The 16,579-nt window shown below is 48.5% G+C and overlaps 1 protein-coding gene across 1 annotated transcript in view; it reads right to left on the bottom strand.

Annotated features, from left to right (window-relative positions):
* The window catches only part of LOC114022212 (zinc finger protein 184), a 68,834-nt gene that overhangs the window by 10,125 nt on the left and 42,130 nt on the right, over positions 1–16,579 (bottom strand). Inside the window, 2 exon segments of the mRNA XM_027833293.3 lie at positions 9,186–10,476; positions 10,824–10,908. Coding sequence (XP_027689094.3) covers positions 9,186–10,476; positions 10,824–10,908 — 1,376 coding nt within the window.

Genomic DNA, 16,579 nt, shown 5'->3' with positions numbered 1-16,579 from the left:
TCTAAGTGACCTGGGATAGAAACATAAGGGCCATACTGGCTCAGACCAAGGGCCCATCTAGCCCAGTAGCCTGTCTTCCAACAGTGGCCAATGCCAGGTGCCCCAGAGGGAATGAACAGAACAGGTGATCATCCAGTGATCCCATTCCCAGCTTCTGGCAAACAGAGGCTAGGGACTCTATCCCTGTTCATCCTGGCAAATAGCCATTGATGGACCTACCCTCCATGAACTTATCTAGTTCTTTTTGAACCCTGTTATAGTCTTGGCCTTCACAACATCCTCCAGCAAGGAGTTCCACAGGTTGACTGTGCCTTGTGTGAAGAAGTACTTCCTATTATTTGTTTTAAACCTGCTGCCTAGTAATGTCATTTGGTGACCCCTAGTTCCTGTGTTATGAGGAGTAAATAACACTTCCTTATTTACTTTCTCCACACCAGTCATGATTTTATAGACCTCAGTCATATCACCCTTAGTTGTCTCTTTTCCAAACTGAAAAGTCCCAGTCTTATTAATCTCTCCTCATATGGAAGCTGTTCCATATCCCTAATCATTTTTGTTGCCCTTTTCTGAACCTTTTCCAATTCCAATGATGAGCGAGACAAGGTGGGGTGAGGTAATATCTGTTACTGGGCCAACTTCTGCTGGTGAGAGACAAGCTTTGGAACTTAGGCTATGTTTACATTGGCATTTTTGTGACTAAAACTTTTGTCACTCCAGGGTGTGGGGAAAAAACAACCCCTGAACCAGTAGCGTAGCTGGGGGGGAGCAGGGCAGCGGCCGCTCTCCCACTGAGCACAAATGGCGCCTTTTTAATTTTTTGGTGCCTTTTTAATTTTTACTCACCCGGCGGCGCTCCGGGTCTTCAGTGGCATTTCGGCGGCGGGTCCTTCACTCGCTGCGGGTCTTCGATGGCATTTCGGTGGTGGGCCCTTCAGTGCCACCGAAGATCCGGAGCGAGTGAAGGACCTGCCACTGAAGTGCCACCGAAGACCCGGAGCACCTCCGGGTGAGTACAAGCGGCTGGCACCTTTTTTTATGTCCGCTCCCACTGACAGAGCTATCGTTGCTCGTTAAGGGTGGTTTAATTAGCCAACAGGAGAACTCAACACAGGAGATCTTATAGCGGCACAGCGCCATTGAAAAGTCTGTAGTGTGGACGTAGCCTCAGTCAGTAGACAAAGAGTGAATTGAACCCATATGACCTAAATGTAAGGCTGGCAACCCAAACCACTGAGCCTTTCTTTCCTTCCTAACTAAATTAGGCTTTTAATGGTTTATTTAATGTGTTTAGAATCTCCTTCCCAACCCTTTTGTGAGACAAAACATCTGAAAAGCCATGGCTGGATTATGCTCTTGTTTACTCCAATTGCTGTCCCACTGAAATAAATGTAAAGATGCAGACTGTTGTTATCTTTTCAGGCTAAATGGTGCCAGCCCCTTGTGAGGCTAATTCTCCTCTGTCTTGACCTTGTTGTCCTCATTTACACTTAAAACCCAAATCAGAATTCTCCACTCCCTCACTCACACCAGAGGCTTTTCCCCTTGTGTTGTCATTTACATCAGCAGTAGCACTTTAGAGATTGGGTTAAACCTTGAAGCATGAGGTTTACTATCCCTGACAGAATGTGGTGTTGTTCATTGAAGCAGTTCTGGATATTCTTGTTCGCCATATAAATCCTGCTGTGTTCTTGTCCTCAACAACTTCCTGTAGCAATGAGTTCCGCAGGCTAATTGCAGGTGGCACAAAAAAGTATTTCCTTATTGGTTTTGAATTTTCCCACCTTTTCATTTCATTGCATGTCCCCTTGTTCATTAGAATGGCTCTACTGGGTCAGACCAATGGTCTATCTCGCCCAGTATCCTTTCCTCTAACAGTGGCTAATGGCAGGTGCTTCAGAGGGAATGAACAGAACAGGTAATCGTCAAGCGATCCCGCTTTCTTCCTTTGCTACAAGACAGGAAGAACAGAAATTCCTGCACTGCTACCTCATTATCCACTTTCAAATCCCTTCTCAAAACTCTGCTTTGCTGGGATGTAAAAAAACCCTCAAACCTCAACCATGTTTTGGTCTTTTTCTGAACTGTAGAGACCATTGTCTATCACGCTGACCAATAGTGTCTCGGGATGGGGGGTGTTCAGGGGAGGGTGCGGGAAGAGATGGGGCGGAAGCAGAGCAGGGACGGGAAGAGGTGGGGTGAGGCATTGGGGGAAGAAAAGAATGGAGTGGGGGCAGATCGAGGACAGAGCAGGGGCAGGAAAAGGTGGGGTGGGCGTGGGGCATTGGGGGAAGGGGTGGAGTGGGGGTTGAGCACCCCCCAGGACAATTGTATTTCGGTGCCCGTGTCCATACCCATCTGGTGTCTCTTGTTTCATACTAAGTTTCTAAGACCCTTACGGCAGGGACTGTCTTTCTGTTCTGTGGGTAATGTCCGGGAGTAAGGCAGGGCAAAAGGGAGTCCTGATCAGAGTTCATACAAGAAGTCTGATCACGGTGAGATCCAATCCAAGGAGAAGGCACAGCAAGGGTGAGACAGTGAGGCAGAGTCAGGTGAGGCCAAGTAGCAACTAGCAAGGCAATGGCCTGTTACACAGACAAGGCTAGTAGCAAAACAGGAAATTTATATAGAGTCGCCAGGCAATCAGGGCCAAGACTATGTGGCCAATCAGGAAGTGGGTCATAGAACCCTGGCAGCTGGCCCACACAGTCTGTGAGTTCCCAATCCCTAGCACTCCAGTGTGTTGGTGTAGCACAGTGATAAAACTGTAACATGTCTCCTCTGGCTCTTTGCAGCACACAATATTAAAACACTGTGTGATTTAATTATTAACCAATCTAAGTTATTAACCAATCTGGATGCTTTTACTATGTCATTAACCAATTAAGTTAGCAACTTGCACCAAGTTATTAATTTATTTGCTTTGAGAAATATATATATATTTCTGAGGTCTGAGTAGCACCGGTGAAACATCCCAGGGCTGTTTCCCGAAAACCCTGTGGGCCTGGATTCAAGATCAGCATTTAACTGTATGCTTGTACAGCAACTAGTACAAGAGGATCCTGGTCTATGAATATGGCACCTAGGTGTTAGGACAATTATGTCCCCTTACGGTCATCTACTTTCTAGAGTAAACAATCTCAAAATTTTTTTTTCAAAATCAATGGCATTAATTAATCAGGGAGTGAAATACTATTCACAGCAAGGGTATCAGAGTTTGGCCTATTCCTAAGGATGATAGATTGACTGTGGATAGTACATTTTTCCTGGCAGATTAATTCCACAACAATTTTAAAGCCACTGGGAAAATATACAAGTTGGATGTTTTTAAGCCATTATTAGATTGCTCAGCGCCACTTGCTCCTTTAATTTCATAGTCTGGCAATGTCTCAATCCCACTTATTTTAAAATTAAAAATCTGTGAGCCTGATTCCTGCTTGTAAACATCTTCTGTTGTGGGGCAGAAGGAGTCTCGTATTAGACGCCAGGATGAGATCTGTCTGGGGGCAGATTATCCCACATCTGCTATAGCAAAGCTCTGACATCTTCTGGAACAGTCAGAGACAGGATACCGGGCTAGATGGACCTTGGAACTGACCCAGTCTGGCAATTCCTATGTTTCCCACATACTATTCAATATGAATATGTGTAGCAGAATCTGTCCTAAGTGTACAGTGGACACAGAAATCACCCACTGATGAAAGAACTACACATACACCGCAGTATCTTTCTTTGCTCCAGTCACTGAAAACTATGAATAAATGGCACTGGGCCATCACAGACTATACTCTTCACTTTTTTCTTTTCTAATTACTATTATTTATTTGTATTATTGTAGTGCCTAGGAGCCCCAGTCAAGGGCCATTTGTGCCAGGTGCTGTACAAACACGGAACAGGAAACAAAGAGTATACAATCTCAGTTTAAGACAAGAGACAACAGATGGATACAGAAAGACAGACCCAGGAGTGCAAGGAAACAATGGTACAATGTTGGTCAGCGTGATCAGCAGTGTTCTTAGCACTCCAGCAGCCAACCACTATCAAGTTTCTTTGCCAGCTTCAGTAATGAAAAATTGTGTCCAGAGCAAAGCAACCTATTAAATATTTTAGTTCTCCTCCTGCCTTTAAGATTGTCTGCGAGATGAAACAATGTGAAAAGCACCTAGGCCCCGATTCAACAAACACTGAAGTTTAAGAATGCGAGAAATCTCAATTGACATTAATGGGACTACTCTGCGTTTGTGTTTGGCTGTATTAGGGACTGACAGAGTTTATCACCATGAGATCTAAGCACTGTGCATGGATTAAAGCAGTAGTCCTAAAACTTTTTCGGTCATGCCCCCACCTTACCCAGTCTGCGCCCCCCTCGGAGTTGCAGTCAAGAGCTGGGCCCAGTAACTGAGCTGCAGCCAGGCCAGAACAGTGGTCAGGAGCCGTGGCCAGGAGTAGAGCCACGGTCAGGGCCAACGCTGGAACTACAGCTGGGGTCGGGGCTGAAGGCAGAACGGGGCTGAGTGGTGTTCCCTTCCTGCCCCTCTCCCCCGTGGGGACTGGCCTGGGCCCTGCTGGGCCCTCCCGAATGTTCCTCTGTGCCCCCCTAGTGGGGCGCACCCCACCGTTTGGAGACCACTGGATTAAAGAAACAACAGTCAGGCTGCCTGGATGAAGTGATCTATTTAGGTAAGGTCTATACTCTGATTTAGTATTGGTATAATAATTCAGATAGGGGTGTGATTTTTTTTTTTTTTTTACTGAAATAGTTATACAGGAGAACCTCAGAGTTACAAACACCAGAGTTATGAACTGACCAGTCAACCACACACCTCATTTGGAACCGGAAGTACGCAGTCAGAGACCAAAAAAAAGCAAATACAGGACCGTACTGTGTTAAATGTAAACTACTAAAATAAAAAGAGAAAGCAGCATTTTTCTTCTGCATAGTAAAGTTTCAAAGCTGTATTAAGTCAATGTTCAGTTGTAAACTTTTGAAAGAACCCTAACGTTTTGTTCAGAGTTACGAACAACCTCCATTCCCGAGGTGTTCGTAACTCAGGTTTTACTGTATTGGTAAAATCCCTAGTGTGTAGGCAGTTATACCAGCACAAAAGTGCTTATTCCAGTATAGCTTATTCCCCTTCTCATATGGGAATAAGCTATAACAGCATAGGCACTTGTATATCAGTATTGCTGCCTCCAGGCTAGGGAGGTTGTTCTGGTTTAACTGCACCAGTATAGCTAAAGCGGTACAACTTCTGAGTGTGTATAGAAGGCCTAAGGCTTTGAATCATGTGCCCCTTCCCGTGAAGTATCTGGCCATTGATGCAGACGGAAATCGATAGACCACGAGTCTGACCCAGTGCGGAAATTCCTGCGCAGTGCAATGCGATTTCTTTGCGCTTGCAGCAAAGGGGCAAAAGGAACAGGAAGTCACTTCGCACCCAATAAAGAGGAGCACTCTGAAATCTCTCACTCTCACAGCATATGCTGCTTATTCTGTTTATTTAAAAAATAAATAGATCAATCAAAGCTAATTCTCATAGTCAGTGAGACCTAAACACCTGAATCTAGCCACAGTAGTAGCTGAGTTTGTAAAAGCATGAGGATTTCGCTTCTATACTTACAGGGGGCGGATCAGTGAATCCAGGCTAAACTATACTTATATTTCAGTAGCACCACTTGAGACCAAGGCCTCATTGCACCAGGCGCTGTACACACAGAGACCAAGAGATAGTCCCTGCCCTACGCAGCTTACAATCTAAGTAGACAAAAGAACAAGGAACATCCCTGTTTTATAGATGGGAACTGAGACCCATAGAAACTAAATGCCATGTATTCAAAGAAGATTAAAGGAGCTGGGAACTGAGTTCCAGCTCTTCAAAGGTACAGGAGAACCTCACAATTACAAACACCAGAGTTCCAGACTGAGCAGTCGACCACACACCCCATTTGGAGCCGGAAGTACACAATCAGGCAGCAGCAGAGACAAAAAACAACAAAAAAGCAAATACAGTACAGTGCCGTGTTAAACGTAAACTACTAAAAAAAAAAGGGAAGTTTAAACAAAAAGATTTGACAAGATAAGGAAACTGTTTCTGTACTTGTTTTGTTTAAATTAAGATGGTTAAAAGTTGCATTTTCCTTCTGCATAGTAAAGTTTCAAAGCTGTATTAAGTCATTGTGCAGCTGTAAACTTTTGAAAGAACCACCATAACGTTTTGTTCAGAGTTACGAACAACCTCTGTTCCCGAGGTGTTCGGAACTCTGAGGTTCTGTTGTACTTAGGTGCCTAACTCCTATTGAAATCAATAGGCCTCAGTTCCCAGTGGAATTCAGCTTGCTGTCTCCCTTAGGGGACTTTGAGAACTCCCTGCCTAAAGTCACACAAGAAGAATATGACAAAGTCAAAACATGAGCACAGATATCTTGGGACCCAGTCCAGTGCCCCAACCGCTAGCTCAGTGATACTCAGACCTCAGTGAGTCAGGAGCCAAATTAGTGATCAGCATTACTCAAAAGAGACACAGCAGTGTGAATTCATTGTTTCATTTACTATAGTACTTTATACTCAGGTTTAAACAGTATGACAGGGGAAATATTTAGTTTTCTATCTATCTATCTGTCTAATTCTCACAGTAAAATGACTGATCAAGCATTATTATTTTATCAACTACAGTTGTAGTGACAGAAATCTTAACGTTATTTAAACCGTGCTTATTCAGCCCTACAACCGCTCTTCATGAGCAAGGAAACACGTGATCATAGTAAAAGCATCCTGACTGGTTAATCATAGAATCATAGAAGATTAGGGTTGGAAGAGACCTCAGGAGGTCATCTAGTCCAACCCCCTGCTCAAAGCAGGACCAACACCCACTAAATCATCCCAGCCTAGGGCTTTGTCAAGCCGGGCCTTAAAAACCTCTAAGGAAGGAGATTCCACCACCTCCCTAGGTAACTCATTCCAGTGCTTCACCACCCTCCTAGTGAAATAATAATAACTTATTATTATAAGTTATTATAATAATAACTGAAATAATAATAACATAGTACATGTTTAATAAGTTAATTGGTTCATAACATAGTACAGTAGAACTCAGAGTTACGAACACCAGAGTTACAGATTCACCAGTCAACCACACACCTCATTTGGAACCAGAAGTACTCAATCAGGCAGCAGTGGAGAAAAGACAAAAATAAAGCAAATACAGTACAGTACTGTGTTAAATGTAAACTACTAAAAAAATAAAGGGAAAGCAGCATTTTTCTTTTGCACAGTAAATTTTCAAAGCTGTCAAGTCAATGTTCAGTTGTAAACTTTTGAAAGAACCACCATAACATTTTGTTCAGAGTTACAACCAACCTCTGTCCCCGGGGTGTTCGGAGCTCTGAAGTTCTACTGTAAAAGCGTCCTGATTGGTTAATAACTTAGATCGGTTAATAATTAAATCACACAGTGTTTTACTATCATGTGCTGCAAAGAGTCGCCGGAAACACATTAAAGAGCCACTTGTGGCTTGTAAGCCCCAGTCTCAGTATCATCATGCTAGCCCATCCTTCCTCTGGACTACACCTCCCAAAAATTACTCATCGACTTGCTTAATTGCAGCCTGGTTTCTCACAATTAGGCCTGGAATTAAGGTTTTCAGGGAGAGCCGACCATGTGGCAAGTCGGAAGTGGAGGCAACAAACCATTCTTGAGTTAGAAACTTTCAACTAAAAGTCAACATTTCTAATCAGGGTAGTTTATTTTAATGCTCTGGAATTCAAACAAGCCTTATAATGGGACCTGGAATACAATCATGGTGGCAGCATGGTCTAGACCAGTGTTTCTCAACCTTTTCAGGTTGGCAACCCGGACACAGGGTGATGCTGGCCTTTGAGGGAGTGGGGGCCTGTATGACTCATCAGGGGACTCCTCTCTCTCATATGCAGGAGTACGCTGAGAACACGAGAGGCCCAATTCAGCTCTGTGTCGTGAAGCTGCGCTCCCCCCCAGACTGCAAAGCTGTATTCAATTGGAGCAAACACCAGTTCCAATACAGGTGTACGAAGAGGCAGTACAGGAAGAGATCTTCATTTCCAGGTGTTCCGGGTGAAGCCGGTATGTCCAGCTATGGTCAAGGTTGACTCCCAAGTATGTGACAGCTGGAAGGAACAACAGTGACTGTCCTGGGCCATGGATCGAGAGGACCCCTCATCAGGCTTAAGAGACGCCATGTGGGCGGTAAAGGTGTGAGAGACCTGATGAGTCAGGGGGCAGGTGAGAGCTATCAGAGATCAGGAGACTGAAGGAGGCCTCTGGGGAAAACCGGTCATTCCATCCATCTGTCACATACTTGGAAATCTAACCCAACCATAGCCGGACATACCAGCCTTACTGTACTGTACCTGCTTTATTTGTTTATTTAGGTCTCTGCTGCTGCTTGATTGTGTACTTGCGGTTCCAAATGAGGCGTGTGGATCACCGGTCAGTTCCTAACTCTGGTGTTCCTAACTCTGAGGTTCTACTGTGCTTGCAAACTGAAAAAACCCATTCTTCACACAGCTGTAATCACAGCATATTAGTTAAGAAGTACTGGCCTAGTGGGGTGGGCACTGGGCTGGAACTCAGAGCACCTGGGTGTTATTCCCATCCCTGCCACTGGTCTCCTGCATGACCTTGGTCAAGTCACATCCTCTCTTTGTCTTAGCTATGCAATGAGGATTTATAGGCTGTCCTCTCTGTATCTGTTTTATTTAGATCATGAGCTCTTTGGGCCAGGGGCTGACTCTCTTCGTGCCTAGCACAATGGAGCATCTATGTCAATTTGGGTGCTATTGCAATGTTAATAATTGGCTCTGCAGAGGCTAACGTGTCCTGTGTAGAGCTGGGCAAATTTTTTTGGGGACAAATAATTTATTCAGTGAAAAATACCTGAAACTATTTACAGATGTGACACGAATAGTTTCAGCTATTCACAAAACGAAGGAGAAAGCAAGGCAAAGAGTGGGTGGGACACTTACCCAGGACATGAAAGACCCAGCTTCAAATCCCTGCGGTGGAACATGTCCACAATGGGCTTTATTTTTAAGTCTCCAAAAATTTTAGATCTGGTTTCGCCCGGACCAAGTTTTTTTAAATATTTTTATTTCTTTTAGAACTGCCCCCACTCTGAAAACATCGATTATCCACCCACCCACGCAGTCAGGGCTGCGGATCGTGCCTCTCTGCCAGGTACACTCGCCGATGTTTCGCCAGGGCCGATTTCTGACTGAAGCTCCTCCTGCAGTCCGCGCACTGGCAGGGCCTCTCCCCGGTGTGGGTTCTCCAGTGAACCCCCAGATGCGACCTCTGCGTGAAGCCCTTCCCGCACTCGGGGCATGTGTAGGGCTTCTCGCCTGTGTGGATCCTGTGGTGCGTCACGAGGTCCGATCTGCGGCTGAAGCCCTTCCTGCACTCGGTGCATTTGAAGGGCCTTTCCCCGGTGTGCAGTCGCTGGTGGATGAGCAGGTCAGAGCTGCGGCTGAAGCTTTTCTCGCACTCCGGGCATTTGAAAGGCTTGTTCCCAGTGTGGATCCCCTGGTGGTGCAGGAGATTGGACTGCACCTTGAACCCTTTCCCACACTGGGCACAGTGGTAGGGCATCTCTCTTGTGTGCACCCTCTGGTGGGCAAGGAGGTGCGAGCTGACCACGAAGCGCTTCCCGCAGTCAGGGCAGTGGTAGGGGCGCTCGCTGGTGTGGGCCCGGCGATGCTGGACCAGGTACGTGTTGCGGGTGAAGCGCTTCTCGCAGTCAGGGCATTGATAGGGTCTCTCGTCCGTGTGGCTCCGCTGGTGTTTCATGAGGTCGGAGCTCTGGGCGAAGGCTTTCCCGCACTCGGTGCACCGGTAGGGCCGCTCCCCGGTTTGCACCCGCCGGTGGTGGAGGAAATTGGACCTCACCTTGAAGCCTTTCCCACAGTCGGGGCACGTGTAAGGTGTGGCAGCGCTGTGGGTTTTCTGGTGCTCTGTCAGGTTGGAGCTCTGGCTGAAGCCCTTCCCGCACTTGGGACACTTGTAGGGTCGCTCGCCCGTGTGGGTCCTCCGGTGTTTGATGAGGGAGGAGCTGTAGCCGAAGCTCTTCCCGCACTCGGCACAGTGGTAGGGTCACTCACCCGTGTGGGTCCTCTGATGCTGGACAATGTCCGAGCTACGGTGGAAGCTTTTCCCACAGTCAGGGCAGGCGTTCGGTGCCGGAGGGGTCTTCGTTGCATCTCCGAGTCCCTTCGGACCCCCTCCACGTGGGGTTGATTGGCCATTTCTCTGAGGCCTCTCTGGCCTGCGCTGGATGTCACAGGTGTCTCCATGCTCAGGACTCTGGGAAACGTCCCCATCGGATCTTCTTGATGATGTCCCCTGTGGTTCCACTTGTTCAGGACCTTGCTGCTGAGAATTCTCCTGGCTCTCATCCACCGTCCCCTCACTTGCTGGGATAGAGAAAGAATCCAGACAGGAACCAGTCCCTGTGTGGGGCGGGGGGAGAGGGAAGGAAACCTCAGAAGTGTGGAACAAACCAAAATAGCTGCAACAGAGATGAAAAAATCAGGAGTTGAGTCCTCCCAAATCCTTCCCCAGCGTAGTAAGAGGAAAAGACCAATTCTGCCGCCACATCCCTGGGGGAGCTACAGCTGGTTGTCAGCCAGGAAGCCATGAGCCAGGGCTGCCATGAGGATACGACACCTGCCAGGGACAAAATGGCCTGGGTGAGATGGGGCAGAACTAGGGGGGCTCAGACGGGCCTTTATGGGAATCCCAGCTGTTTCCTTCACTCACCAATGGCATGTCTCTGTCGCTTTAAGCGATTCCTCACCTGCGTGCGTGCCTCTTGGGATCTGCCTTTCCTTGGATCTCTGAAGAGCTGGGAGCTCTTTCCCTTGTCCCAGCTGGGAGATCACATCAGGTTTAGCCATCAGAAAACCCTAGTTATTGGCACCAAAACAGGCGAGATCAGGTTTTGTCGTAGATTTGCAGGATATTTTATTTAAAAACCCATGTTTTGACTCCTGGCCCATTCTGGGCATGTAATCGGAACACAGTGGGATGTGTTCATGGAAAAGAAAACATTTGCCAGGAGGGGTCTTGTAGAAGATCTCCACTACATCAATCTGTTAGATAACTTAGATAGCCCCATTATTGTAGTATCTGAGCCCCCCACAATCTTTACAACACCCCTGCAAAGTAGGGAAGTGCTATTTTGGGAGAGATGGCCACACAACGGGGGTTTGGTGGGTCAGACACATTTCTGGTGTAAATCCACTTTCTGTACCTGTAGGGGATTGAGAAACTTGGGCAAGCGTGAGTCCCGCTCTAGAAATCATAGAGTCATAGAATATCAGGGTTGGAAGGGACCCCAGGAGGTCATCTAGTCCAACCCCCTGCTCAAAGCTCAAATGGCTGTGTAGACAGTGCATTGGAGTTGTGGCTTGGGCTGGAGCTCAGGCTCTGAAGCCTACCCTCACCCCCCACCCCGGACAACTTCAAAGCACTGGCTATACCGCTACGTTTGTGAGCCCTGCTAGCCCGAATCTGTCGAGCCAGTCTGGAAGGCTCAGTGCTATGGGCTGTGTAGACACAGCTGTAGAAACCAGAGCCATGTCCAAGGACGCAGGATGCTCTGGGGAAGAGAAGGGTACAGTTATCGAGCGCATTATGGAAGCAGCTAGAGACCCCCATGGAGATCAGCACCCCATGGCTGCACAGTGCAGACACATAGGACAAGACAGCCTGGGCTCTAAAGAGTTTACTATCTAAATACAAGCGATGAGACGAAGTACTAACATCCCCATTTTACAGAGGGGGAAACTGAGGCATGGAGCAAGACTTAGGGTACGTCTTCACTACCCATCTAGACGCGATAAATCGATCCCCGAATCGATGCCTGTACTCCACCTCGGCAGGAGGAGTAAGCGGAGTCGACGGGGGAACCGCCGCGGTCGACTCGCCGCCATGAGGACGGCCAGGTAAGTTGAACTAAGATACTTCGACTTCAGCTATGCGAACAGCGTAGCTGAAGTTGGTATCTTAGTTCAAACCCCGCCCCCCCAGTGTAGCCCAGGCCTAAGCAACTTTCCCAAGGTCACACAGGGAGTCAGTGGCAGAGCCAGGGACAGAACCCAGGTGTCCCAGGCCAGTGCCTCAAGCAGAGAGCCATCCTGCCAACCCGGGATGCGTTGATTGCAGGACCTTAGCTATGCTCCGAGAAGTGCTGGCTGCGCCAGGAGTCAGTCCCAGGCAGGGCATCAAGCCAGCACTGCTGCTCCAGTCTCCCAGAGGTTATGCCGGGCACTGGTGGTTACAATTCTCATTCCTTGCTCACACCCTCCCCTAACCCCATGGAGACTCACTGCTCTCTGCATGTTACATTTCGGTTCACCCAGAGCACAGCTGCACACTTAGCCAGTGCACGGACTGGGGTCTGCTCCCTGCTCCCCTCGGGCTGGGAGACTCGGTCCCTGGCCGGATCCCGGCCCGTTCGCTCTCCCGGAGCTGGCTCGGCTCCTGCAGGCGCTCAGGGGGGCAGAACCTGGGGGGGTCAGGGAGGGCAGCAGCTCCGGGACTCGCAGACCCCCGCCCCCCCGGGAGCAGAGCTGCGGCGAGGAGGGGCCGTTGGTGCAGAGTGACTTTCCTGCCTGGCCCCAGCTCTTTCCCCCGGGTCTCTCCCCTCACCTGCAGGCTCCGGCTCAGGGGCTGGTGTCGGCAGAGCCCGGGGCTGCCCCAGGGGCTGGTTCCACCCACCGGGGAAAGTCCCCCCATGGCTGGCACAGAGTGGGGTTAATGCAGGTTGCTCCCCACACAGACCCCGCTGGGGAGCAGCAGCGGCTCAGCCCGGGCTCAGATGCAGCCACCACAGCCTCTGACCCAGGAAGCTCAAGCCAAGCAGTTAACAGAGACCAGCCTCCCCCCGAGCATCACTAGAGCCCTCTTGCGGCAAAACCACTGCCTGGCTGTGGTGGAGCAGGGCCCAGAGGGAGCTGGAACAATGTGTACAGTGGAGGTACTGAGAGCCATTGAACCAAACTGTAAACCCCGGATATCATGGAAACCGCTTCAAGTGAGCAGCCCCAGTTCCAGCACTGAGACCAGACCTGGCTCCTTTTCTCCTTCAACGCTGAGCCAGGCTGATTCTGAACAGCAGAGCCCCAGCCCCCCAGCTCTGCTCATCCCTCACTGGCCCCTCACTTCTTGCCTCTCTACCATAAACTGCCCTGGTCTTTTCAGCATCTCCCCATATAGAAATCTCTCCTCAGATCCCCAACCATCTCCTGTCTCTGTCTGCTCTCTCTCTGTTTTTGCACTATCACACTCAGAACACACACCATACCGCAGGGGAAGTTCACCTATCCTATATATCCTGGCAGTAGGATGTTTGCATTCCCTTCCTTAACACAGCCTGATGTTGGGAATCATTAAGAAAGGGATAGATAATAAAAGAGAAAATATCATATTGCCTCTCTGTAAATCCAGGGTATGCCCACATCTTGAATACTGTGTGCAGATGTGGTCACCCCATCTCAAAAAAAGATATATTGGAAAAGGAAGAAGTTCAGAAAAAGGCAACAGAAATGATTAGGGGCATGGAACGGCTTCCATATGAGGAGAGATGAATAAGACTGGGACTTTTCAGCCTGGAAAAGAGACGACGAATGGGAGATAAGATAGAGATCTATAAAATCATGACTGGTGTGGGGAAAGAAAATAAGGAAGTGTTACTTATTCCTTCTCATAACACAAGAACTAGGGGGTCACCAAATGAAATTACTAGGCAGCCAGGTTTAAAACAAACAAAAGGAAGTATTTCTTCACACAACACATAGTCAACCTGTGGAACTCTATGCCAGAGGATGTTGTGAAGGCCAAGACCATAATAAGGTTTAAAAAAGAACTAGATAAATTTATGGAGGATAGATCTATCTATGGCTATTAACCAGGATGGGCAGGAATGGTGTCTCTAGCCTCAGTTTGCCAGAAGCTAGGAATGAGGGACAGGGAAAGGATCACTTCATGATTACCTGTTCTGTTCATTCCCTCTGGGGCACCTGGCTTTGGCCACTGTCGGAAGACAGGATACTGGGCTAGATGGACCTTTGGTCTGACCCAGAATGGCTGTTCTCATGTTCTTATGGCCTCCCCCTCCCGCAACTTTTGGCCTCCCTCCACCCCACAAGTGTGAGCGACAAGGGAGAGGGGACAGAGAGGAATGAGTGGGGGGTGGGGTCTTGGGGAAAAGGTGGCCCCTTTACACCCTGCTCCAGGGAATTCAATGGGGGGACACCAGAGCCCCATTTCAGCCCCACCAGCTTCCTTTGCTTCAGGGGTGGGTCCCTTTCTTCCCCCCCGTCCTGAAGGAGGGGAGGAGACATTCCCCAACCCATGTGACTCCATCACTCTCGGGCTTCCCTCAGGCTGTACCTGGGGGCGAGGGACAGAGCTTAGCCCTGCGTTGGGCTCCCCAGGATGGGGAGTGGATCCCAGCTGAGCTTCCCCTGGTGCCAGGAGACTGGCGCTGCTTGGAGTGCTGGGCTGGACCCCCGGGATGCAGCTGGGGTGTGATCCCCCTCTGGAGGGGATGTTGAGCCACAAACAAGCTGGTCTGAGGGGGTAGCACTGTGTCGCCTCCACTCAAACTTGACCACTGCCTGCTCGCTTGGTGAGGGGGGTCCCCTGAGGGCAACAGATACCATGCTGGGGGCAGGTGCCTGAGGGATGGTTTGGAAACAGGGAGAGAGACCCCCTTGGGTGAGGGGCCTGAGCCAAGATCCTATGGGCGATCACACCAGGGGGATGTCATAAATATAAAGGGAAGGGTAACTACCTTTCTGTATACAGTGCTATAAAATCCCTCCTGGCCAGAGGCAACATCCTGTTACCTGTGAAGGGTTAAGAAGCTCAGCTAACCTGGCTGGCACCTGACCCAAAGGACCAATAAGGGGACAAGATACTTTCAAATCCGGGGGGGGGGGGGGGGGGGGGGGGGGGGGGGGGGGGGGAAGGCTTTTGTTTTGTGCTCTTTGTTTACCTGGTTGTTCTCTCTTGGGACTGAGAGAGGCCAGGCAGAAATCCATCTTCTCCAACCCATCCTAATCCAAGTCTCCAATATTGCAACCAGTATAGGTAAGCCAGGCAAGGCGGATTCGTTTATCTTTTGTTTTATGTGAATTTCCCTGCAGGAGGTTAACTATCCTGCCTTTAGGTAGAGAAAACTCCAGCTCAAAATAGAAAAATCCCTTTGTAAAAACACTAACACCTCTGTCTCCAGGCAAATAGACAGAAAACCCTCTAGCTGCTCTCAGCTTAAAAAAAAACCTCTTCAGGTCTGTGCTTTTGGTTCAAAATGATCCCACCGCTCTGCTACCATGTCAGGGTTCCTTCCCCACTCTGAACTCTAGGGTACAGATGTGGGGACCCGCATGAAAGACCCCCTAAGCTTATTCTTACCAGCTTAGGTTAAAACTTCCCCAAGGTACAAGCTTTCCCTTGTCCTTGAACAGTATGCTGCCACCACCAAGCGTCTTACACAAAGACCAGGGAAAGAGACCACTTGGAGACGTCTTCCCCCAAAATATCCCCCCAAGCCCTACACACCCCCTTTCCTGGGGAGGCTTGAGAATAATATCCTAACCAATTTGTTACAAAATCATCAAAGACCCAAACACCTGGATCTTGGAACAATGGAAAAATCAGTCAGGTTCTTAAAAGAAGGGTTTTATTAAAAAAAAAGAAAGAAAGGTAAAAATCATCTCTGTAAAATCAGGATGGAAAATGTGTTACAGGGTATTCAGATTCAAAACAAAGAGGATCCCCCTCTAGGCAAAACCTTAAAGTTACAGAAAACAGGAATAAACCTCCCTCTTAACACAGGGAAAATTCACATAAAACAAAAGATAAACTAATCTGCCTTGCCTGGCTTACCTATACTGGTTGTAATATTGGAGACTTGGATTAGGATGGGTTGGAGAAGATGGATTTCTGCCTGGCCTCTCTCAGTCCCAAGAGAGAACAACCAGGTAAACAAAGAGCACAAAACAAAAGCCTTCCCCCACTCCCCCCCAAGATTTGAAAGTATTTTGTCCCCTTACTTGCCCTTTGGGTCAGGTGTCAGCCAGGTTAGCTGAGCTTCTTAACCCTTTACAGGTAACAGGATGTTGCCTCTGGCCAGGAGGATTTTATAGCACTGTATACAGAAAGGTGGTTACCCTTCCCTTTATATTTATGACAGGGGACATGATGGGGGATCATGTCAGGGTGCTGCTGGGGCATGGGGCTAACCCCAAGGACCTATGAGGGACCCACCCTGGGTGGCTGGAGGATGGGGTTCACACCAGAGGGCGCCGATGCTTCTTGGTGTCTCATTCGCCTTTCTACCCACACACATGGAGAGTCTGTGCTACCCGTCCTGCGTTTCTCAGTCACTGCTCGCACGCCGATCCTCACTCTTCAAAGTCATCTGCAAAGGGATGTTTTAACATTGAGTTTGTGCTTTTATTTAAAATGATGTATAAAGGAAATCTCAATTTTAAAAATCCACCTCCCCCGCTTTTTCTGAACTGGGCAATATCAGGACATCTG

This window comes from Chelonia mydas, chromosome 14, assembly GCF_015237465.2.
Source record: "Chelonia mydas isolate rCheMyd1 chromosome 14, rCheMyd1.pri.v2, whole genome shotgun sequence".
Classification (NCBI taxonomy): Eukaryota; Metazoa; Chordata; order Testudines; family Cheloniidae; genus Chelonia; species Chelonia mydas.
The sequence above is the reverse complement of the archived record's forward strand: the minus strand, read 5'-3'. Positions and strand labels throughout refer to the sequence as shown.